Source organism: Saccostrea echinata, unplaced genomic scaffold (genome assembly GCF_033153115.1).
Source record: "Saccostrea echinata isolate AGI-Se365-2 ecotype Australia unplaced genomic scaffold, CSIRO_AGI_Sech_v1 ptg000054l, whole genome shotgun sequence".
Taxonomy (NCBI): domain Eukaryota; kingdom Metazoa; phylum Mollusca; class Bivalvia; order Ostreida; family Ostreidae; genus Saccostrea; species Saccostrea echinata.
The window spans coordinates 5,868,872-5,893,720 of NW_026889803.1; the positions used below are offsets into that span (position 1 = coordinate 5,868,872).

Genomic DNA, 24,849 nt, shown 5'->3' on the forward strand with positions numbered 1-24,849 from the left:
CAGTACTTTGATCATCTTTGCACTCTGTTTCCACAGATATACAATGGATAGTACAGAACATAATATCAATAAGTTATTTGGATTAATGCACTACAGTAATGTATTTTATGATTTTGGTAATCAGCATTAATTAATATTCAGCTGCAATGTGTTTAGAAAAGTTTTGGGGGTATATATGCATCATGGATTGTAAATGAGAAGCATTGGAAGCTCAAGCTTGACACAAATATTGCTGATGACTTTAAAATATGTCATAACATAGGCCCAAGGTTATTTTATCAAGTTCAAGGTCTTTTTTTTTTTACAAACTTTGCTGTATCTTGTAATGGCAAAATATTAGAAGTTCATACTTGAAACAGAGATTATGATCTGATGGTTCAAAGAGCTAGGTTCACTTTATGCATAAAATGGCCCTGTCCTTGTATCAATTAATTGACTATCACCCTCTGTCCCATTTCATATATATCAAAATAAAGTAGAAACTTAGTGCTTTCATTTCCTATAACAAAATTTATTTTTGAGAATCCAGGTATTGGAAAACAGGCTTTGAGAAAATGTAATGTTCTTGAATTTTGCAGAAAACGTGTACATGTATTTGACTACCTTCAGCAAAGAATTAAAATATGAGCACAGCCCACAATCCAAAAACTAAAACATGTTTTGTGATCTTCAGAAACAGATCTTTCATCATGTAATTGCATATTTTGGATCAGAGGTTTTGCTCTATATGAAATATTGAAAAAATACCTCAACTTTTGGCTATTTGTAAGGGAATTTACAGGATATGGGAAGAATGACACATTTTATGACATCACAATACATTGACTAGAGAGAAAATTACGTCATGTTCATATAGATACATGGTCACCAAGGGTCCAAGTTATAAATACTGCATTTTCCACCAAAACTGAGCAGTTTCGATTTTTCAGAAATTCTCAGGGCCAAAAAAGGCCCTGAGTGGCTCTTGCTCCTTGCTTGAAAAAAAGTGTATAAATTGTGCCAAGTCCATAAGTTTCTATTGGAGAATCATTGGAAGCTCTTACCTCATTCAAAGAATCAGAGGGTGTGTCTTGACTTGTGCACAAGTTTAAAGTCACTTTCAGAAAAATGTACAATACAGCCCTGGCCATATTTTGTAACGGAAAAATATTGGAAGTTTGTACTTGCCACAAGGATTTCTATGACCTATGGTGTGGTGTATTCTTGACTCAGGTCGTTTGGCAAATACAAGGTCATAGGTACAAAGTGAAAAAAATATGTCTATGGCACATAACTTTCTATGAGAGACACATCGAATGCAGCAATTGAAAAAAAAATGCAGTGAGGAATATCATTTTGTGAGCTTCCTCACAGTACTTCTAGTAAATGGCTGACACAGATGCACCATTTTGCCCACTTGCAGAAGGAAAAAACTGTAAATATCAGACTGTTGAGGTTAACATTATATACTAGGGATGAAATGATTTGCATAAAACATTTTTGATGACACCCCCACCTCCTTTTAAAAAAAAAGGGCATATTGGTTTGGAATAGTCGGTCAGTCTTTACATTTGTAGACTGAATGTTTCCCCCTCAATGTCTTTGAGAACCAATTTGCTTGATAGACATCAGCCTTGGTACACTGGTACCCCCTGAGGAGTAGATGTCCCCTACTGATTCTGAGGTCCAAATGACTCTTGGACATAAGACTTTATAATGTCCACTGCAGATGGAGATATTTTTGTGGGGATAAAATTTTGTTTTGATCTAAAATTATTCTTTGGGGATTTAATGCCTTTATTTCAAAAATAATAATTTCTGGGTGCAAATTATGTACTGGTATAGAGGGATTCAATTTGGTTGATAAATGGTATGAACAAAGGACAAGATAGGCTTAGACCCCTTTTTGGCCCCTGGTTTGGGGTGTCTTTTAGAATGATGCAACACTTTATCAATAAAAACTTGCTGTCACCCCTGCCACTAAATAACTATTGGTTCTAAGTTATGGGATACACAGAGGTCACAGGAAGGTCAAAAAATATGCCATTTTCCGAATTTTCTCATTTTTATGCAATTTTTTATCGATTTTACAACACATTTTGTTTCAGAAAACATAGAGGACAAGCTTGCCTATCTGCCAAATTTATATATTTCATACACTAGCATCAGATGCATCTTATGTATAAAAATCACAGATAGGCAAGCTTGTGCTCTATGTTTCCCGAAGTGAAAAGTATCTCAAATGTGACGAAATTCCACCAGAATTGAGGAAATTGTCCTACTTCTGCACCCTCTTGTGGCCTTCATGTAAGCTTTAAATCAAAATTGGTGCTGGTTTTAAAACAAGCATCATTTTAAGTTCCTAACTACAAACTATCACAATTTTAACTGTGTTCTGATTTTTACATCAAATAAGGGGCCAGATTCGGCCGTTACCATACCTTGTCCAAATGCTAAACAAATAATTTCAACTTTCACAGTTTATTAACTAAACTTTTAATACCGTACTGTTCAGAAATGAAAGATTTCAAACGCTTTGCAGAATATTCTGCACAGACTTGTCCAGTGCTTTGTTATTATTAGGAACTGTTATTTTTCTTTACACACTGTAATACAATGTACCACTTTGAAGAGTTGTTTCAAAGAGGGATGTTAAATATTAATGCACTCGGAGAAATAATGGAGTGAAAGCCTTTATTCACATGTACAAGTAAAATAACACATAGTTCAACCAAAATGTCCCTTCATCACCACTGCGGGAATATTTTATTTCCTGATCGGGCTACTGGTATGATTTCCTGGCGTAATTCTAGAGGAAGGTGTTTTTCTACGAGGTGGGTCAGTGATGTTGTCTTGGTGATAAACTTCTGCCTATCATACAAATAAGGAAAAAATGTTGCTTAGTAAATTACAATGTACTCACATTAAACAACATTGAAAGTCCTTTTAATGCCACGGTGAACTGCATGTAAATATAAAAGATATTATGATTTTTTAATTGGGGAATAGACTTTTCCATCAAGTTAAACTGAGGGTTTTATATAACAAATTGTAGGTACATGTACATGTATTTAATTTTTTTTTTTTTTACACATGAATAAATTGGCATGTACACATGTATAGTGAGATATTTGATATAAGTGAGAAACTGGTTTTTAAAATGGCAAAAGCTATGCATGTATCATTTCACAAATACTGCCAAAAATTAATTAAAGCCTAAAGTCAGGCACACAGCTACAAACCTTTTAAGAAGCAGTTCGACATCTCTCTCATCAATAGTTCTTCTCCCTGCATGATGAGCAAATGCTTCCAGATCACTGGCAACTTGGTCAAAATATTCCTCTGTTCTGAAAAGTTCAAAATATCTTAACTGTAGTATATTTAACAAATTTTCCTTAGACTTGCATTCTGTATTCTTTTGGTCACTACTTGACATTCAAGTGCTTTGAAAATAAAGAACATTTACAGGAAAATGTTAATTTCATCAGTGATCCATAAATTTTTCTAATAAATTCTATTAAATGCTTAATTCTTCATTAGAAAAAAAAATGTATTCCATACATTTTAACAAGCTCAGGTAGTGTATCTTTATCCACTCTCATCTTACAAAAATGACTGAAAGTCTGTTTAATGGTAGATGCTGGGAGAGTGCTGGACTGCACCTTCACTCTTGGTTTCTTCAAAGTTTTTGACCTTCAATAACAATAAACAGAAAATTAATTTGTCAGTAGATTTTAGCATACTGATCATGTTAAAAATTGATTTTTCTACATGAGCTATATCTCTAGTGACCTTTGTGTAATTACAATGTTTTAATTAAGGATACACCAAAGGTTTCCAAATGCCAGAATTTAATTGGCATGTAATTCTTTCATTATCAAAGATAACATAATAAAAGTATATATCATTTGAAAGCTTGTTAAATTTACTATTTAATTATCCTAATTTAAACTTTAATTAATAACTTATTCAAAAATTATTTAAATATTAATGTAAATTTTAGTGCTTGAATATTTTATAAATCAACTTTTTTGCATTTAACCCCTCAAAGTGGTCATTTTACCTCAAGGTAGACTAAAGATTGAACTTAAAAACCGTATCTCAGATTTTTGATAAATCTTCTAATTCAAAAGTTACAGCCATTTGTCCTTCAATGTTACCAATTTATTAGCCTAATTTAACATTTCCCTCAATAATTCCAAAACTAAGCTAGATATCAAAAATCTGAGATACGGTTTTGTTAACACACATTTGAGAAGCAACCCATCCAATTTTCAGAGAAATTGGTCCATAAATAAGGGAGCTGAATCCTTTGAAATAATACCACAAACTGTCTGATCTTACTTTACAGTAGAGGGCAAAAACCCATTACACAACAAAATCTGCCAAAGCTAGGAATATATGACACCTTGGAGATTCAGCTTTGGATACCTGTCACTTAGCCATATTTCCTATGCATATTCACAAGAATGGGAGGTTCTTTTCTGTATTTAGATGCTTTTAATTAAGTATAATGGGTTCAATTCTGAATCAGAAAGATTTCCCGGCAAAATGGCAAGAGCTAAGCTCCACCTCCTATTTTATGGTCATCAGTGATCTGTTAGATCTCTTTCTCTTAATCTAGAGTCCCTGTAGTTTAATTACTGATAACCTCTGTGTGGCTAGTGAAGAATTCCCCAAGTGGTCACAGTGATTTATTGCGTCTTTCATGAGCAGGCAGTCACAGATCAAATCAGAAGCTTCAATAACGGAACATTCACATGTGGTAGTGTTTATGTTTCATTATTGTTAAATAATTTGAAAACCATTTCATAATTACCAAGAATTTTACATGCATTATAAAGCAGTGATTAACTTCTTTTTCTTGGCCAAAAATCTCAAAATTGTTGAAAATCTTGAAAAAAGCCTTTGGTGTATCCTTAAAACTGTTTCATCATTAATGGACCTTACTTGACTGCAGGTTTTTTCTTCAGAGTTTGTGTGATAGGGGAATCAGTAGGGGAGTCAGATGGAGAGGGGATATGAGGTCTGGCTGGTCCCAGGTGGGGAGTTTTAAGTCGAAATAACTCAGTTCTGTCAAATTCCTAAATAGCAGAATTCAAGATAAAATTCACACAGGAAGCAAAAATGCAAAGCATGAACAATTTCTTCATTCTTCATTCATGTGATTAATTACATTTTGTATAGTCTAAAGCCAGTACAAATAATAATTTTTTTTGCTTACATCTTGAAAATCTGTTCTTCCCTGGTGTTCAATCATGGAAACATCTGCAATTACAACTATCTATTTTATAATATAGAAACTCTCAAACATGAATCAGTATTTTTTTTATAAAATAAAAAAAAAGATACCTTTTGACTGAAATGGACCCTCAGCTTACTTTTAGCATTACATGTACATATGTACACAATGCTACATGTACAAACACCTACCTGGTAAGTTTTCATCTCCAGTCATTGAGATGTGATGAGTTCTAGATAGAGGACTGGAATGTCTGGGTCCCAGTGCTGTACGCTCAAACACGGGGGTCATCACTGTCTCCTTGCTAGTTGTATCATGCATTAGGCTTCTTTTGTTTATTGGTTGTTGCATGGCTAATGGTGATCTGTCCGCAATGTTTTTCATTGGAGATGAGGTTGGTCTTGGACTCCTTATATCTCTCTGTTGTCTTGGTGTTGTATTTTTTCTTGATGGGCTTTCGATCTTAGATGGGCTTCCTATCCTAGATTGTGTGAGGATCTTACTTGCAGACATTTTGACCCTCTGAAAGTCTGCAGATCGTAGACTTTTGTTTGGAGTTCTGTTTTGAAGATTCTGGTTGCTGCTTTTATCAGGTGTCCTCACCAAACTTGCTTCTTGTCTGCTACTTGTTAACATTGTAGATGGAAATTTTATTGCACTTCTAGCTGCTTCATTTAGACTGCTGTCTTTCCTCGGTGTCTCCATTAGGTCCTCACTCTCACCAGAAACTTCTTTTCTGTTTCTTTCACTTGAAGAAACATTGGCAGACAAAGCATTTTCTGCATTCCAATGCTTCTGGGTGTTCGGTCTCAGAGGCATATTCTCTGTGTCTAATCTAGAATTTTCTGCAATTTCTAAAAATATTCACAAATCAAAATTTACAATATTAAATACTGGTCTACAGATCTTACAATAACGGTGCAACAAATAATAAGACATGTAAACCTACCATTACTAGCCTCAGTTTGCCACTTGCTTGGAGTTCCTGTCAGGTTCCTTGTTTTGGAGGATGAAGTAGCTATGGCTGAACTGCGAAGTGTTCTTCTTGGTGTGGATTGCAAAGTGGCAGATCCTTCCTCAGATAAATCCTGCTGTCTTCCAGCTGATTGTGATGGCGTCTGAGCAACAGGTGTGTTTTGTTTCCTTGGTGATGCTGTTCTGGGTGAGGATCTTAGGATAGTAGGTTCAATCTCTTTCCCAGATAAAGAAGACCGACGGCTTGTTGATGATCCTGGAAGAGGGGATGCAACATGTTGATTTTTGGAAGACAGCAAGTTGCCACTTTTATTTTGCATGGGTGACGTAGTTGAAACCTCCCGAACTGAGAAATGAAACCGACTTCTTTCCCTCCTTGTTTTCACTTTGGCAGAGATTTGAGAATCATCGACAGAGGCTGATGATAGTTCCTGACTTATTGACATGCTTTCCATCTGAGTTGCTATTCTTGGTGATTTTCTTCTGGGTAACCCTGACCCCTGGCTGATTTCCTGTGTGATCTTGCTCTGACTGCTTGATGGTGAGTCTGTATAGGATTTAGATAATTCTTTTACTAAATATAACTTTAAAGGTATCAATGATGTCTTTCCATGATAAAGCTACTGTTTTATCAAAGGTTAGACATTTTTAGCTGCAGAACTGTAGCGTCATGGTTTTATATTTTATTCTTTGACCATAATGCTACAGATCCCGTAATGCAAATAAATATGCAATTTATGGTGCAAGATTTTCTGAGCACTTTGGGGATGCATTTCTCCATTTTCCAGCATTGGACCATCAAAATAACTTTCATTCCCTAATTCTAGACATATTCTATTACCAACCAGTATATTTCATCCACCTCCTAACCCTTTATAGTCATCTCTAAAAACCAATAAACTCTCTTGTTTTTTATTTTTTGTCGGAAGGCAGAAAATTCAAAACAAACGAGTTTATTGGTCTGTAGAGACGATTAAAAGGGTCTGGAGGTGATTAAAATATACAGGTTGGTAACAGAATATGTCTAGAATTAGGGAATTAAAGTAGTAGATTGTCCAATGCTGGAAAATGCAGAAATACATCCCTAAAAAGCGCAGAAAATCTTGCGCCGTAAATTGCACCATATTTGTATTACAGGATCTGTAGCGTTATGGTCAAAAACTAAAATATAAAACCAAAACCCTACAGTTCTGCAGGGCTAAGACATTTTATACACATTCTTTCCTTTTCTTGTACCTGAGTGTTGAAAATGGAATCTCTTTCGTCTAACAGAATCTACCAATGACTCTCTTTTCTTCCACATAGATCTTGTTTTTACTGGTGTGCTTTCATTCATCTCACTGTAATGATATATATTCAATCAAATATTAGGTAAAACTGCTTTTGAATATATAAGCAGTTAATGGAATTTTAATGATTTGATACATTGTTTTAACAGTTATATTTAAATATCAAATTTTATTGTTACTGAAAGACAAATATTAAAAATATTGTAATTCTAAATGTCAGTATATAACTTAATTTCACAAAGAAGATTTACTGTGTCATGTCTTCATCTTGTTGGTGTAGTCGGATTTCTGTGGAAGGCAAGGATCGACTAAGCCTGCCATCAACCTCTGGGGTTCTTGTCAAATGTCTTCGCTTCCTATTGGGACGCTCTGTCTCATTTGTTTGTGCAGCATCCATGAATCCTTGGATAATAGTCCTTGGGGTAACTTCCTCCATTCTTGTCTAAAAAACATTTAAAATAATCAGCAAAGGCAACTATTTACAGTGATTGTTACTTAATCCACAATTCCTCTAATACTTACTGATTTTATATTCTGACATGTTTGGGGAAAGAAAGGGTGGACACCATGCTGAAAACCTAGAATTCAAAACCAACCACCTACCAGCACAACTTTCCTTATGTCTTGCCTTGTTATTGAAATGTCCAATTGATTGAGGCTCGGTAGAGAAACAAATAAGCATTTTGCACTGTTTAAGCACTGATCATGACAAATATCCACCTAGCCGCTGTTTCATATGATTTTCAATTGTTATTGGTGATCAAAGATCATGGTGTGCAAATCAGCAATCATGAAAAATTCTGCTATTGAGACTCTAAGGTCTGGTACTTCAATATAAGAATGCAAGAGGTATAACAAGATGTGTTTGTGAAACACTGATGCCCCCATATGGCAGCTTATGGCGAAGGTTAAAGTTTCTTCAAATGCAAGTCAAAATCCAGGCCAAAAGATAAAAAATGTTGATACCCAAAGAAAGGTCTTGTCTCAAGGAATACACCTGTGAAATTTGAAAGACCTAGATACAACTGTTCAAAAGTTATGGCAAAGGTTAAAGTTTTTTAAATAAAAGTCAAACGTCAAGGTCAAGGTCAAAGTGCTTGGTATCCAAAGGAAGATCTAGTCACAAGGATTACATATGTGAAGTATGAAAGCCCTAGCATCAACCATTCAAAAGTTATGGCCAAGGTTAAAGTTTTTCAAAAGGAAGGTCAAACTCCTAGGTCAAGGTCAAAGGGTCATAGTGGTTGATATCCAGAGGAAGGTCTTGTCACAAGGAATAGACATGTGAAGTTTGAAACCCTAAACACCACCTGTTCAAAAGTTATGGCCAAGGTTAAAGTTTTTCAAAAGTAGGTCAAACTCCAAGGTCAAGGTCAAAAGGTCAAAGTTGTTGGTATCCAAAGGAAGGCTTTGTCACAAAGAATACACATGTGAAGTTTGAAACCCCAAGCACCAACTGTTCAGAAGTTATGGCCAAGGTTAAAGTCTCATAAAATTTTGCAAAAGTGGGTCAAACTCCAAGGTCAAGGTCAAAAGGTCAAATATGATGGTACCCAAAGAAAGGTCTTGTCACAAGGAATACACATGTGAAATATGAAAGTCATAACTCCAACCAATCAAAAGTTATGGGCAAGGTTAAAGTTGACAACAGACAGACAGACAAACAGACAGACAGGACAAAAACAATATACCCCCGTGATCTTTCAATCCGGGGGCATAAAAACAAGAGGTCCATGGACCATATTGCTCACCAGAAAACTTTGGATAGGAAAAAGCAGGAATTAGTTCAGTACTGAAAAGTTAATATATAACTGGTCCCAACTTGGGGGGGGGGGGGCAAAGATTTGAACATACTTGAATCTACATTGACTGAGTATGTTCCATATTTCTTTCACTATTCATGGCTTTAGAAGATTTTTTAAAGATTTTTATGCCCTGGGATTGAAAGATCCCGGGGGAATATTGTTTTTGTCCTGTCTGTCTGTTTGTTCGTTTGACTGTCTGTCTGTTGTCAACTTTAACCTTGCCCATAACTTTTGATTGGTTGGAGCTATGACTTTCATATTTCACATGTGCATTCCTTGTGAAAAGACCTTTCTTTGGGTACCATCATATTTGACCTTGACCTTGGAGTTTGACCCACTTTTGCAAAATTTTATGACTTTAACCTTGGCCATAACTTCTGAACAGTTGGTGCTTGGGATTTCAAACTTCACATGTATATTCTTTGTGACAAGGCCTTCCATTGGATACCAACAACTTTGACCTTTTGACCTTGACCTTGGAGTTTGGCCTACTTTTGAAAAACTTTAACCTTGGCCATAACTTTTGAATGGTTGGAGCTAGGGCTTTCATACTTCATATATGTAATCCTTGTGACAAGACCTTTCTTTGGACACCAAACACTATAACCTTTTGACCTTGACCTTGGAGTTTGACCTACTTTTGAAAAACTTTAACCTTGGCCATAACTTTTGAATGGTTGGAGCTAGGGCTTTCATACTTCACATATGTAATCATTGTGACAAGACCTTTTTTGGATACCAACCACTTTGACCTTTTGACCTTGACCTAGGAGTTTGACCTACTTTTAAAAAACTTTAACCTTGGCCATAACTTTTGAATGGTTGATGCTAGGGATTTCATACTTCACATATGTAATCCTTGTGACATAACCTTCCTTTGGATACTAACCACTTTGACCCTTTGATCTTGACCTAGGAGTTTGACCTACTTTTGAAAAACTTTAACCTTGGCCATAACTTTTGAATGGTTGGTGCTAGGGCTTTCATACTTCACATATGTAATCCTTGTGACAAGACCTTCCTTTGGATACCAACCACTTTGACCTTGACGTTTTACTTACATTTGAAAAACTTTAACCTTCGCCCTAACTTTTGAACAGTTGCAGCTAGGTCTTTCAAATTTCACAGGTATATTCCTCGAGACAAGACCTTTCCTTGGGTACCAACATTTTTTATCTTTTGGCCTGGATTTTGACTTGCATTTGAGAAGCTTTAACATTCGCCATAAGCTGCCATATGGGGGCATCAGTGTTTCACAAACACATCTTGTTTTCCTATATATTTGATCTTTAATTGTGGCCTCTCCCTACCCCTGGGACTTGATTTGAACAAACTTGAATCTACACTACATGAAGATGCTTCTATATTAATATGACTATTGACTAACTGTGACTTTGCTGTTCTTGAGAAGATTTTTAAAGATATTTCCTACATATTCCTATAATATATAAATTTGATCCCCTGTTGTGGCCCCACCTTACCTCCAGGGGTCATGTTTTGAACAAACTTTAATCTACATTACCTGAGGATGCTTCGATATTAACATGAATAATCATAGCTTTGCTGTTTTTGAGAAGAAGATTTTTAAAGATATTTCCTACATATTCCGATGTATAACTTTGATCTCCTGTTTTGGCCCCAACCTACCCCTGGGGGTCAGATTTGTACACTGTCTGAGGATGCTTCTGTATTTAAAATTTTATTAATTATGGCCTTGCTGTTCTTGAGAAGAAGATTTTTAAAGATCATGAAGATATTTCCTATATATTCCTATGTATAACTTTGATCCCATGTTGTGGCTCCTACCCCCATGGGTCATGATTTGAGTAAACTTCAATCTGCACTACCTAAGAATGCTTCCATTTAAATATGACTTATCCATGCAGGCTTTATTGGTCCCAGGAAAAGGATTAATTTTTAAAGATTTTTTTTCATTATAAGTTTGATTGCCCATAGTGGCCCACTGGCCCCATCCTATCCCTAGGGGTCATGATTTGAACAAACTTTAATTTACACTATGTCAGGAAGCTTTTGTATTAAGTTTCATCTCATCTGGCAGACTGTTCCAGTGGTTCTTCAAAAGATTTTTAAATGACCCCACACAATTTTCACTATTTCTTAATGATCTCCCATTGAAAAAGGGTGAGGCCTTTCATTCAAACAGATCTGAATGCCTTTAGGCTTTACCCAAGAATATCGGTTAATGTAAATATAGAGTATATGCATGTATAAAAATTTTTTTTTATACATGCACATACTCAATATTTACATTAACTTCCAGTGCCCGTGGATACTTATAAAGGAATAACTTTTGGTTGTAACAAGTTTTTCTGTATGCCCACTTTTAGGAGATTCAGGGATTGATCCCTCAGAGGTTCCTGAACTTTTTGGGGATCAATCTAACAAACTGTAGAGTTGCAGAAAAACTTGCTTGCCAAAAGTTATTCCTTTTCAAGTATTTTATCCCAGACGGGTTATTCATCCCAACCTGTTAAATAGGTAAGTTTACTAGGTTCCCCCTGTGTTTATGGGTTATAACACAAACTCAAACAAAGGGCTATTGTGTACAGAAAATGATCTACCAGAGACCTAAAAACTTACATGCTACAACGTTTTTTTAAAGGTTGTAAATCAATGAAGATATGGTATCTCAAGCATTCACGATTCAGTCTTTTAAAATAATATATTAAAATATCCCGCTTGTTTATAAATATTACGTAATTTCCGTGAGCGCTCTTCTGTACGAAGGTCGTACGAATGCAAATCGTGTTATAAAAGATCGTCCTTAGAAAAAATAAAACATCCTCAGGAAACCCCATCTTCAAAAAGGAAGCGTTTTTTTCATATTGCTCCTCTTAACCCTATACACGTGTAACCTACAGTTAGATACCGATACCGTCCCGAATAGTTTCTTGGACGAGCTGAAATAAAATTTTCTGCGAAACTGTTTTGTTTAAAAATGGCGGTTTACGAAGTATTTGCACACCCAGAACTTCGTCGCTACAAAACTCATATATGCACCAAAGCTACGCTGTTGACGTTTGTTGTTTTATTTCTTGTGTTCATACCACCGCTTTTTGTTGTTTACAGGAGTTATGGTGAGAATTTAGCAAAAATTTTGACATTGGACAAGATGTGTTTTGTACTGAAGAAAGACATGCATGAACATGATGTTCATAATATTGTACCACATTAACGTCATTACTAGCCATTTAAAAGAACTACTTAACCGAATGTTTTAAATAATTTAAACTATCTGAATTCAGTTTTTCATTAGATTCTTTCAATACACCAAGGTGAACTTCCAAATGACTTTACATCAGTAAAAATATTCATCTTGAAGTTGGCGTCACTTACAGTAAAAAAAATTGCCAGACAGTTCCGAAGCCATTGATTTTACTCAATATATTCTTTAAAATTAAAAAACAAATGGGACTGAATGATAAATATTATATGTCATCGACATATATGTTAAATTATGATTGATGTGCATGCTACTGTTATTTTTGTAAAGCATCACTACAACATTTACCAATAAAGTGTCTTCTAAAAAAAAATGAGTATTTATCCCTAATACTGACATTACCACAAAAGAAAAAAAGTCGCATGCAGTGCGTAATTGTTTCCTCACACATACAAAGATTTTAATTTACCTTTGTAACCTTACTAACTATTATACAGTGATTTGTAGAAAAAAAAAATCAGTTCAATGCAACATTTTTTATCTGCTTGGTAAACATGAATACGAATGAATTAATGATGGGGGGGGGGGGGGATAATATCTTTGGAGATGTTGGACATTTAAGACTGACAATTCATGTTTTTGATTTTAATAGCACTGCACTGTTTATTTGTTTTCAATAGGATTTTGGAAGAAGGAAGAATATTACAGGGAGGTTCCTACCGTTTATTTTAAGAAGCAACTGCTTGTGATTTTTGAATTGGAACAGGAGGGGAATTTTATTACGTACAGCACATATCAAAGATACAATCAGTTGCAGCAACAGAATATAAGAGTACCTCTTATCCAGGTAAAGAAGTGTCATAGTCTGTAATTTGTTAGAATTGTATGTAATTAGAATTAAATTCAAGGATTCACAGATCTTTTATTATGAATTCTAATTATGCAAAACACATTAAACTTGATTTATTTCACCCGGTTGGCAAAATTTCATATATTATTTCATAAAATTATTTCTTGTGTAGCCAAGAGAGTTGTTAGAACCATATGTTTACATTTCATAAACTCAATTACTTTCATTTAAGTCAAGAGAGCCAGATGAAAATGGTGATGGGAAAGCAGATGGACTGGAATTTAAGTTAGAAATGCCACTTCAAGACTCGGAGAAGGTGGTTGGTGTAAAACTTCTTCTCTTCTTTGAATATAATCTGCATGTAAGTACATACTTTTAATAATAACTTGAGAGCCTATTTCAAATTTACTGGTACATTTTCTTAGTCACAATAATTAGTTATTACTCTGATTCACACTGATTTTTTTTTATTATTTACTAGAGGTTTTCCTCATTTAGTATGGAGTCCTTAGCCTACATTAACCATGACTCACCCAAAGCAGGAGCACGACTTGACGTTTATGGTGAACTCAATATAAGGCAGAAGCAGCCTCTAGGACACAGAGGTTCAGATACAAGATATAGTGTAAATAGTCATTATTATTTCTGAAACATTAACAATGTTTTACAATATAATTTAATGAAATAGGCCAGGTAAAATTAATCTTTAGATTCTCATCCCCGCCCGCCCCTCTCAAAGTGCCCCGCCCCGTTGTTTTTTATTTTGCTTTTTGGGTGCCAAACGTATTATTTTCATGTATTTTTATTCAGCAAGAATCTGGGTCAAAATTTAAGAGTTATCTCCCGTCTGTATTAAAAGTCGCGTGGCGCTATTTATAGCAAAAAAACTATGTGAAGAATGGAGAAAAATCGGCAATAAAGGCAGTTTAAATATGTAAGGAAAAGATAATTTGTCAGTAAAGAGAAGGCAGAAAAGCAAAAATAACATATAAACACATCTATAGATATCATCACTGGCATGGGCAAGTTTTTAAAGAGATTTTAACCAAGTAAAAACAGACGAAGAAAATACACATGGTCAAGTTTTTAATAACGATCTCCAGTTGTATGTGATTTTGCATTAATAAAAATAAAACATCGTCCAAAGACTTTAGAGAATAATAAAATCTTAAAACTGTTCAGGCCTAGGCTTTTCAGTAGAATATTTCACAGATTTACACAATCCTGTTTTGCAAATATGATATATTTTAATGTCGAACATGTCAAGTCTCAAGAACGATTGAATGTATCAGGACAGCGTAAATCTGTGATATCTGTACAGATTATATATCACACAGAACAGGAGTTGTTGGTAAAACTATAAGGTATTTGGGAAAAGGCCGATGAGAAAACATGCATATGCAGTTTATTAGGATCAGCACCTCATTTTGTTTGGCTTGTGCCGTATCCGTGTACTTGATAATTTGTTAATAAAACTATAAATATTCTATAACAAGAATCTTCTGTAGATATTTAAAAGAATATGAAAACAATAAAATCTATTTATATTGTCATTAACATATGTAAAAATTACGTGTACGAATGTTTTGTTGATACTTTCAATTATAAAAAATAAAAAATAAAATCCGCCCACCCGCCCCAATTTTTTAGCAAATTAGGATGAGAATCTAAATTTTAAATTTATATGGCCATAGAAAGAACATTTTTACACTTTACATAAAGAACTAATATTACAACAAATAGCATATATAATGCATGTCAAGATATAATTGAAAACATTGCCAGTGTATGCATTTATAACTGCATGTCTGGGTTGAACTTTTAGGTTTTTCAATTTCTCCACGAGGTCAATTTCAACCAAACTTTCCATTAAGCATCACAGGGTAAAGTGGAATCCAGTTTTTATCAATTGAAGAGCCACATTTTTTCCGAAAGAGAGAAACGATATAACTTTATAGTGAAAATAAATTTTCCTAATCAAGAAGCACTGATTTAGAAAATACAGAATCTAAAGCTGTTCATTATGAAGCACAGTTTCAAGTTTATTCCATTCATGATCTTTAAGGTTTGGATTGGACTATATTAAGGTTCAAAGTATCATATAGGCATATTAGGGAAAACAGTAGACATTTCATTTAGAATGCTATTCAAAAGAATAGCAAGGATGAAATTAAGTCAGATTGATCTGCTAGCCTCCCCTTGCTTTGCAAATTGAATTTTTTTTTTTTTCAAGTCATATATCCTGTGTTCAGTATGGGACATAGTAGGAATAAATAGAATTTCTAAGAACAAAAATGAAAATTTGCACTTTTTAGAATATGGCTTTCAACTTTGTTTGGATAATTTACGCATGTGAGTTAAGGCTGGGTATAGGCGTTTCTATGCAAATAAGCTAATAAAAATGCATAAGAGGTATATTTATTATTCAGAGAAAGTTTTGATTTATTTTCTTATGCATACTTAGTACCCATGATATGTTATAGCCAGTACACATTATGACGTCATATTATGACGTCATTGTTCTTACCTACTTATTGTTATAAAACATATCAACAAAACAGCTTTGGCGCAAGGGATTTCCCTATTTAATTTTACATAAAAATTGTATAATGCTAAGAAGAATATACTATAGATTAATAAAACTACTGCACAAATCCTAGGCATTTTCTCATTTGATTGGAATTTGAGGAAACATATACCGGACTGTACATTTTTACCCTGATTCAACTTAAAACTTTTCAAATAGAAATTATACAACTGAGCTATTGATATTTGTGCAGCAATACCAGCAATCTTTGTGATATTTTGCTTCTAAATATACCTTGTTTCAGTTAAATAAAATAGAGCATGCCCTTGCGCCGAAGTATTTTAGTTGATGTCCATTATAATTTTGTGTAGTAAAGAACAATGACGTCATAATATGACGTCATAATGTGTACTGGCTATCTCATGTCATGGGTACCAAGTATGTATTTAATAGACAATAAGTTTGAACTTTCTCTGTATAATAGATATAGTCCTTAGACATTTTAATTAGTTTATTTGCATAGAAATGCCTATACCTAGCCTTAACTCACCTGCTAAGAAATGTTATTAAATATTTGTTTGGCAGAGACTTAGTGAGCGCATTTTAACTCAGATGAGCTTTATAGCCTATTGGGCTCTTGTTCTAATGAAAGAAAGAATTTTTAAAATGTTTAACCCCCTAACAGTATATGTTGTATAACAACATGTCAAAAGAATATTTAATCAATTTTTTCCAGGGTTCCATAATAGATACAACTAGTGTTTATGCTGAAACATATGATTTGACTGACATCTTTAAAAAGTATACAGACAGAAATGGTAAGAAATGCACATGTATCAGGTACTCAACACTGTAAAGGCTATATGTTATAATTACTTTATTCTGGCTCAAACTTTATAATGAATTCAGAATATGATCCTGATTTCTACCTTTACAGTGACAACACAACTAAATGCCCCATACTCTGTTTGGAAGAGTGGTCGAGGTGCAGGACAGCCATTTGTTATCAACAGCAACATAACTTATACAGAACAAATGATATTGTATCCTTTCTCAGATTACACAACTATAATACCAGTATCTCACTCACAACAGGACAGCATGTTCAAGTTCACACCTATGTTCACATAACTTGAAGCATATGATTCTTGGTACATTTTAAGAAATCAATTACAGGTAAACTTCGGTATCTCGACATCGGATATGTCGACAACCTGGGATATGTTGACATCCTTCTGCGGTCCCGGCAGTATTTACTATATAAATGATTTGCAAAGACTCTTATATGTCGACCTCGGTAATGTCGACAACCCGGGTTATCTCGACGTATATTCACAGTCCCAAGAGCAAAATTTACCTGGCATATGTCGACATCGGCAATTTTCTGCTCTACTGAACCTAACTGTTTGTCAGATAGGGTCGCTCGTCACGCATGGACGACTCCGGGTATCTCGACGTCGTCAAAGTTTCACACCTTTCACACCCATGTTTTGACTGCATGCTGCTTAATTAATTTTATAGACTGTGTTTGTAGGTGAATCCCAAGCCCCTTCGGCATCTTTGAGAAGTTAATTGAGCTTGGGTAATATCATTGCTAAATCTACACGATTCTGCGTAAATGTACAGAATGTTATTTATATCTAAGCATAAAATAACTTTCAAATTTGAAAAAGATAACTAAATTACAATGAATAACAAACACACTGAAAAATTCAAACTAAGGAATTAAAAAAAATGTTTTAATGATATTTTGTAGTTAAAATGTATTCAACAGGAAACAATCCAATTAAATACACGATTGACCGAATCAGTCAGAATTCGTGCATCTGTAACATCACTACGTTAGTTTAGATACACAAATCTCTTTAAAAAAATTAATTTTAATGTACATCCTTCCTGAATGAAATAAGAAAAAAGTAATCCGCATTTAATTTTTTTTTACCGTATATTGGATGTCGACTTTATACGGTTCGAAGTTTATAGAGCGCATTTCGTATCCTGTTCTGACAAAAAGGCAAGTTACACGCGAATGCAGTTCAATGCTGTAACTTTGTGCTGAAACTTTGTGAATTTAGAAAGATTTCGATAAAGAACACGTTTTATAAACAAAATTTTTAAAATAACTTCTTAGATTTTTAATAAAAATAGAGGGAATTCTGAAATATGTTGAGCTACAGTCTATATCAAAGTCATGTAGATATAATAAGCTTGTCTGTTTTGCTATGGAATGAAATCTTGGACGTCAAGTCTCAACTCTGATATCTCGACACCTCGGATATCTCGACATTTTCCGATGGTACCGTCGATGTCGAGATAACGAAGTTTACCTGTATGTTTATAATATATTTAGAATTGGGATATACTTCTTAGTTTAAAATGATATCCTCAAAGTAAATTGTATCTTTGCTAGCTAAGGGTTTCTGATCTGCTACTCTCCTCACAAACCTTTGGCCTATGGTGCTGTCAAAAGTCGGGACTGTTTATGTCACATGATCTCGAATCTTACCACATATGTACAGATTGGGTCATCAAAAGAAATAAAAAGTGTAAAAATAACATTTTGTAAAGTATTTAAAGAATAATAATAATTAATAACAAGCAGGTATTGAGTGATGTTCATTTGTAATGTAGGATGCAAAAATTGCAAATCTATATCTGCAATATAGATTCCTGATCAAATCGTGCACATCTGCTTAAAGTTCATAGCTATTTATAGAATGGCACGTTATCTTATGTAATGCTGTTTACTTGTGCTTTTGACTCCTGAGACTAGAGAGTCAAGATATATCCCAAATGGAGATATCATCATTTAAAAAAGCACTCGCTGATTGGTCAAACGATATCAAATGACTCCAAATTAGTCCAATCACAACTCAAAAAAAAAAACTTATAACTTTTGATAGCACCATAGGCCAAGGGTTTGGGAGGAGAGTAGCAAATCAGAAACCCTTGGCTATAGGGAAGATGAGTAAATTGCTGAATGAATTTAAGACCTAGATATAGTAACTTGACCTTAACCCCTAACAGATATTACCCAGGATTCTGGTACATGATCAAGTGGGGCTGGGTGCAGTATGTGTCAGTGCTCCTTATTTTCCTGTACGTATTTGACAGAATCAAGATCTTCATTTTCCAGAATCAGTTAGTAACTACAATGGTGGAGAAACCATGGAAACGAGAGAAAATGTCATGATGGACTCAGGTTTAGTAGTATGAGATTGTAGTGATCAAAATAGGATACGAAGGTGAATCTATGGCAGCTTGGTGACAGCTGGCTATGGGCTTTCCAGATGTAAGTGAATATGAAAAAGACACTAATGGTTACATTCCTTGTGATATTATGGTGTAATGAAGCTAGATAACATGTAAAAGAGTGAATGTTTTAGAGATGTGCTGATTTTTAGCCTGAAAAAATTATGCAAGATAGTAACACAGAGAGATGTTCTTGTTCTTGTAGATAGTTGTCATGCTGAATTCATTCAGTATTTGTTCTTAATTTATCAGAATGTACATTAACATCATGTTTGAATGACATTTTATTAAAAAATATACATGTATATATAAATAATGAATGTATGATGTTCTTGGAACAGTGAACTGTCTGACAGAATGTGATCATGAAAGATTTTTCATTATATTTTTTTTTTATTTTAATAAAAATGTAAAATAGGTGAATTATTATTTATTTCTTTATTCACTTTTGTATGTCAAATGTCACATGAATTAATTTTGGTAAAGTTTATCTGACACAAAATTTTGCTTAATTTGAGAGGCATTCAGTAGATATTACGATTAAGGTAAAAATTAATGACTTGTTATAGTGATTATGGAATCTGTTAATAGTTTGTGTGACAGATGTTCTCAAATGTAAAACAGTGACAGTAATAAATCAAATAATGTGCTTTAAAAAAAAGTTGCCTGGTAAGGATTTATAAATAGAGAATGTTTTGCCATCTCATTTAAAATGACTTAATATGGTCAGCCAAGAGAAGTCCTGTTATTTGATGCAAGAGGTTTGAATAACTGCATCTCTGCAGGGCTGTATTTTTGTAAAAATGATAGTTACATTGGTCATTATTTTAAAAATTGTCCAGAAATCTTTTATTATACCCCCACTCCGAAGGAGAGGGGGGTATACTGTTTTACCCTTGTGTGTCTGTCTGTGTGTGTCCCTGTGTGTCTGCCCGTAACAAACTTTCGTCACAGTTTTCTCAGCAACTACTCATCACAGATGATTGAAATTTTAGCACAATCTTTGTTTAGGCATGCCATATGGTGATATTCATTTTTGTTTGAATCCAATGTCAACTTCCTGTTATTCTGTGCATCTGTCCGTATCAAATTTTTGTCACAGTTTTCTCAGCAATTACTTAACGCTGATGCTTGAAATTTTAGCACAGTCTTTGTTTAAGGGTGCCATATGGTGGGATACATTTTTGTTTGAATCCGATGTCAACTTCCTGTTAATCCGTGCATCTGTCTGTCTGTCCGTGTGTCTGTCCGTAACAAATTTTTGTCGCAGTTTTCTCAGCAACTACTCATCACAGATGCTTGAAATTTTAGCACACTCACTCTTTGTTTAGGCATGCCAAATGGTGGGATTCATTTTTGTTCGAATCCGATGTCAACTTCCAGTTTCTCCGCGCGTCTATCTGTACCAAATTTCTGTCTTGGTTTTCTCAGCAACTGCTCAGTGCAGATGCTTGTAATTTTAGCACAATCTTCATTTAGGCATGCTAAATGGTGGGATTTATTTTTGTATAAATTAGATGTCAACATGAGAGTATATATTCACACCACAGCGGGGGTATTACTAGCGAGCATTCGCTCACAGGCTTCTTGTTAGATACTATGATTAAAGGGTTTTTATCACGTATTTAAATTTCTTTAAAATGAAACGCTATTATATTCTTGAAACATATGTCATTTAATTATGAAATAATTTTGAAAATGATCAGAATTAGACGATAAAACGCCCTTAAAATAGGGTCCTCGAAGTAAAAATCTCCACTAATTAGATAGGGGTCACGTGGTACTGAAAAGTCATGGGTGTCAATGGTCAATTAGAACTCGTAAAGCTTATCGTAATTTTCTGTACTATAAAATATTTTAAGGAAAAATACCTTTCTTAAAAAAAAATTCCAACACACATTTTTAGCTCACCTTGACGAAGTCAAGGTGAGCTTATGCTATACCCCTGGCGTCAGCGTTAGCGTCGGCATCCTGGTTAAAGTTTTAGGAGCAAGTCCATTCCCAAGTAACTATAAGCCCTACCTGGACCAAACTTGCATGGATGATGCATCTACTGATGGACACTACCACACTTGCTTCAAATGCTGGATCTGACCTACATTTTCCAGTTGAGTGACCAGGCTAAAGTTTTTAGAGCAGGTCCATTCCCAAGTAACTAGAAGCCCTACCTTAACCAAACTTGCATGGATGATGCATCTAGGGATGGACATTACCACACTTGCTATAGATGCTGGATCTGACCTAGATTCTTCAGATGAGTGACCAGGTTAAAGTTTTTGGAGCAGGTTCATTCCCAAGTAACTTAAGCCCTACCTTGACCAAACTTGCATGGATGATGCATCTAGGGATGGACACTACCACACTTGCTTCAGATGCTGAATTAGACCTACATTTTTCAGATGAGTGACCAGGTTAAAATTATTTGAGCAGGTCCATTCCCAAGTAACTATTAGGTCTACCTTAAACAAACTTGCATGGAAGATGCATCTAGGGATGAACACTACCACACTTGCTTCGGATGCTGGATCTGACCTAGATATTCCAGATGAGATACCAGGTAAAAGTTTTTGGAGCAGGTCCATTCCATAGTAACTATGAGCCTTACCTTGACCAAACTCACATGGATGATGCATCTTGGGATGTACGCTATCAAACCTGCTTCAGATGCTGGATTTGACCTAGATTTTCCACATGAGTGAATTTTAGCCATATTTTAACCAAATAAGCATGGATGATGTAGCTAGGGATAGTCACTTCCAGACTTGCTTTGGATTCTGAATCTGACCTACATTTTCCAGATGAGTGACCAGGATAATTTATTTGGAGTAGCTATATAACATGTCCTGTTATGATTAAACTTGCATAGATGGTGCATCTAAGGATGAAAACTTCCAGACTTACTTTGGATTGGAACTGACCAAAATTTTCTTGATAAGTAAACAGAATAAACGTTTTTTGAACAGGTCTATTTCCAAATTACTATAATTCCTACTTAAACCAAACTTGCATGGATATTGATCTTGAGATGTACACTAACTTAAAAAAGAATATGCTGTGAAATTTGCCTTACTTAAAGATACATTTGTAACATTGTAACATTCGTCGAGGTGAGCTTCGTAATCTTTGATTACCTATGTTTAAAAGTTGCACAGAATCTAGTAGGAATGTTGTGAACTTCATAATGGTGTACAGCGCCATTGACTAAGTGTATGATATTAACTGCTGGAACAGATAGAAGATATTACTAAGGATTTATTTATTATATATAAATAATTGAAATAATGAAGAAGGAGAATTTGAAATTCACATATTTATAAATATTTATGAAGTTAAACTTTAGTAATTCATTCTCTTCAGTAGAAGTCCTGAGTTGTCAATGGCTTCGTCTTCGGTGATCTCTCCAATTGTATATGTAATAGTTATTGTATATTTATTATGGTTTATCCTGATTTATTTGGACAAAGGGCGGTGACAAGTATGAAGCACAAGTCTCCGCTCCTTTGTCCAAATAAATCAGGATACACCATAATAAATATTCAATAACTTTCTTGTATCATGGCCAATCAAAACGTCAATAATTGTCATGTCACAAATTTTCAAGCATGATTTTTAATTTCACCAATAAACCAGAAGTCTCTGATGAGACTGTAGCTCTACTGGTTGTATTTATAAAAGAAGATAAAAGTAGCACTTGGACTTGAAACTTTGCAACAGCAATAAATAGAATAATGATCCTTGGTTTAGTCTCTTTTGTGGCAAGATTTATTATCATATCAGACGAAAACTGTAAGAGGAGTAGCCTTTTAAAACAATTTTACAGAAATTTTGATTTAAGTAACCATGGCAACATCATTCAACAAAATCAAAAAACAATAACACCAATTACATATCTCTGTAGTCTACTTGTATGCCACATTATACTGAAATCAGACAAAAAGTGTAGGAGGAGTAGCATTTTGAAAGTATTTCAAGAAAATTTCTATTCTTAGTAACCATGGCAACATTGTTCACTGAAATTGGTACAGAGAATTATGTATCTTAGTGTAGTTTACTTGTGTGCTAAGTAATACTAAAATCAGACCAAAACTGTAGGGGTAGCATTTTGAAGGTATTTCAACAGAATTATGTATCTTATTATAGTCTACTTGTGTGCCAAGTTATATTGAAATTAGATAAAAACTGTAGGAGGAGTAGCATTTTTGAAAGTATTTCACAGAAATTTCTATTTTTAGTAACCATGGCAACACCGTTCATCGAAATCAAAAACCGATAAAAAGAATTATGCATCTTAGTATAATCTACTTGTGTGCGAAGTTATATTGAAATCAGATAAAAACTGTAGGAGGAGTAGCATTTTGAATGTTTTTCACAGAAATTTCTATTTTTAGTAACCATGGCAACACCGTTCATCGAAATCAAAAACCGATACACAGAATTATGTATCTTAGTGTAGTCTACTTGTGTGCCAAGTTATATTGAAAGCAGACCAAAACTGTAGGAGGAGTAGCATTTTGAACAATTGTTTACAGACAGACAGACAGACGGACGGACGACGGACACCTTACTATCGCATAAGCTCTTCTGGTCTGTGACCAGTAGAGCTCAAAATAAAGTTTTTGTCAGGTGACCACATGGATAATCTCTCCTTCTCGTCAGTATTAAAGTAACTACCGAGGGTGTGTACTTATAATATTTATTAACAACTATATACAAATATACTCTTGTCGTGGGTTCTGGCCCGTGCTGACTCACCGTCTCTGCACCACGTCTGGTGTGCCTGACATCTTGGCGGTGAAAGAGGTTCGTGCGACTGTCCCGCCATCTGACGTTGCATCATCAGTAGGTCATACCACGGGACAGTCGCACAGATTCTTTGAAAGGCGGGAGTCCACAGTGCGGGGGAGGGTCTGGAACCATCTCCAACGATGGGGCGCTGTTAACGCCCACCCGGGCGGACGGCCCAGGGACGACTAGTGCCGGGGCGAGCCCCAGACAAAACACACCCAAGATAACTCCTGGGAAAGGGGTCCGGGATCGCTCCCAATTAAATACTTCCAGGCCCTAGGTCCGGGATAATTCCCAGGTAAAGAGTCTGGCCTGGCAGGGTACACTGGAGCGGGTCAAAGCCAGCTGACCCACTCACCATTCCTGTAAAAACGCCAGAGTAACCCGTCTTACCCTGGGCCAAGATGGGGGCTCCAGAACAACACCAATGTTTGCTACCCGGGGTTCCCCCATACAATTGGGGCAGATATACTGATCCAGGGAGGAAGCCTCCTCTGAAGTGACCCCCACACAAACCCCGTGGAACCAACTGTCACACTGGTCGCATTGAATCATTAGCCCCCCATCATCCGGTCTACGACAGAAACAATAGAGCTCAGAGTCTGTCAGATCCCCATCTGACGACTTAGCGGACTCAGTAGAGGGCGACCGCACTTTACGTGGGCGCCCCCGTTTTTTCGGTATATGGGGAGGGTTGTCTGAGGACGAGCTCAACTGGGAAGGTCCAGGGACCACACTCGAGGGAGTTTTCTCCCCTGGGGACAATGGGACACTACTTAACTCACCACCTCCCTGGGACTGGGCTCTGAACTTCTCCTGATACAGGGACAGCCATAACGGTATGTCCCGATCTACACACTTTTTCAGGCGATCATGATTGACAACCATCACTGTGAGCTTGGTCTTCACTCGGTAAAGGTGGGAACTTAACTTTTTCAAGATAATACCTGGTTCCTTCCAG

General features: G+C 35.4%; 2 protein-coding genes across 2 annotated transcripts; one reads left to right on the plus strand and one right to left on the minus strand.

Moving 5' to 3' along the window:
• Window positions 1-2,675: 2,675 nt before the first annotated feature.
• Window positions 2,676-7,928, minus strand: LOC133171563 (centromere protein T-like). The gene is made up of 9 exons (XM_061306329.1): window positions 7,737-7,928; window positions 7,433-7,536; window positions 6,171-6,743; window positions 5,413-6,075; window positions 5,204-5,247; window positions 4,930-5,063; window positions 3,541-3,672; window positions 3,222-3,326; window positions 2,676-2,850 (listed from the first exon to the last, which is right to left on the minus strand). Exons 1-9 carry the CDS (start codon window positions 7,919-7,921, stop codon window positions 2,727-2,729), a joined length of 2,064 nt encoding a protein of 687 aa, XP_061162313.1. The 5' UTR covers window positions 7,922-7,928; the 3' UTR covers window positions 2,676-2,726.
• A 4,314-nt stretch (window positions 7,929-12,242) lies between these two features.
• On the plus strand, window positions 12,243-19,526 carry LOC133205285 (transmembrane protein 231-like). The gene is made up of 7 exons (XM_061341059.1): window positions 12,243-12,388; window positions 13,155-13,321; window positions 13,557-13,685; window positions 13,806-13,949; window positions 16,588-16,669; window positions 16,789-16,894; window positions 18,879-19,526. The coding sequence occupies exons 1-7, from the start codon at window positions 12,250-12,252 to the stop codon at window positions 19,042-19,044; spliced, it is 933 nt and encodes a 310-aa protein (XP_061197043.1). The 5' UTR covers window positions 12,243-12,249; the 3' UTR covers window positions 19,045-19,526.
• The last annotated feature ends 5,323 nt before the right edge of the window (window positions 19,527-24,849 follow it).

Coding starts and splice junctions, on each gene's coding strand:
- LOC133205285 (XM_061341059.1), top strand. CDS start 12,250: ATGGCGGTTTACGAAGTATTTGCACACCCAGAACTTCGTCGCTACAAA. Junction 13,950..16,587: donor GTTCAGATACAAGATATAGT/GTAAATAGTCAT, acceptor AATTTTTTCCAG/GGTTCCATAATAGATACAAC. Junction 16,895..18,878: donor TATACAGAACAAATGATATT/GTATCCTTTCTC, acceptor AACCCCTAACAG/ATATTACCCAGGATTCTGGT.
- LOC133171563 (XM_061306329.1), bottom strand. CDS start 7,921: ATGGAGGAAGTTACCCCAAGGACTATTATCCAAGGATTCATGGATGCT. Junction 7,537..7,736: donor CAAGATGAAGACATGACACA/GTAAATCTTCTT, acceptor ATATCATTACAG/TGAGATGAATGAAAGCACAC. Junction 6,744..7,432: donor ATTCCATTTTCAACACTCAG/GTACAAGAAAAG, acceptor AATCCTATACAG/ACTCACCATCAAGCAGTCAG.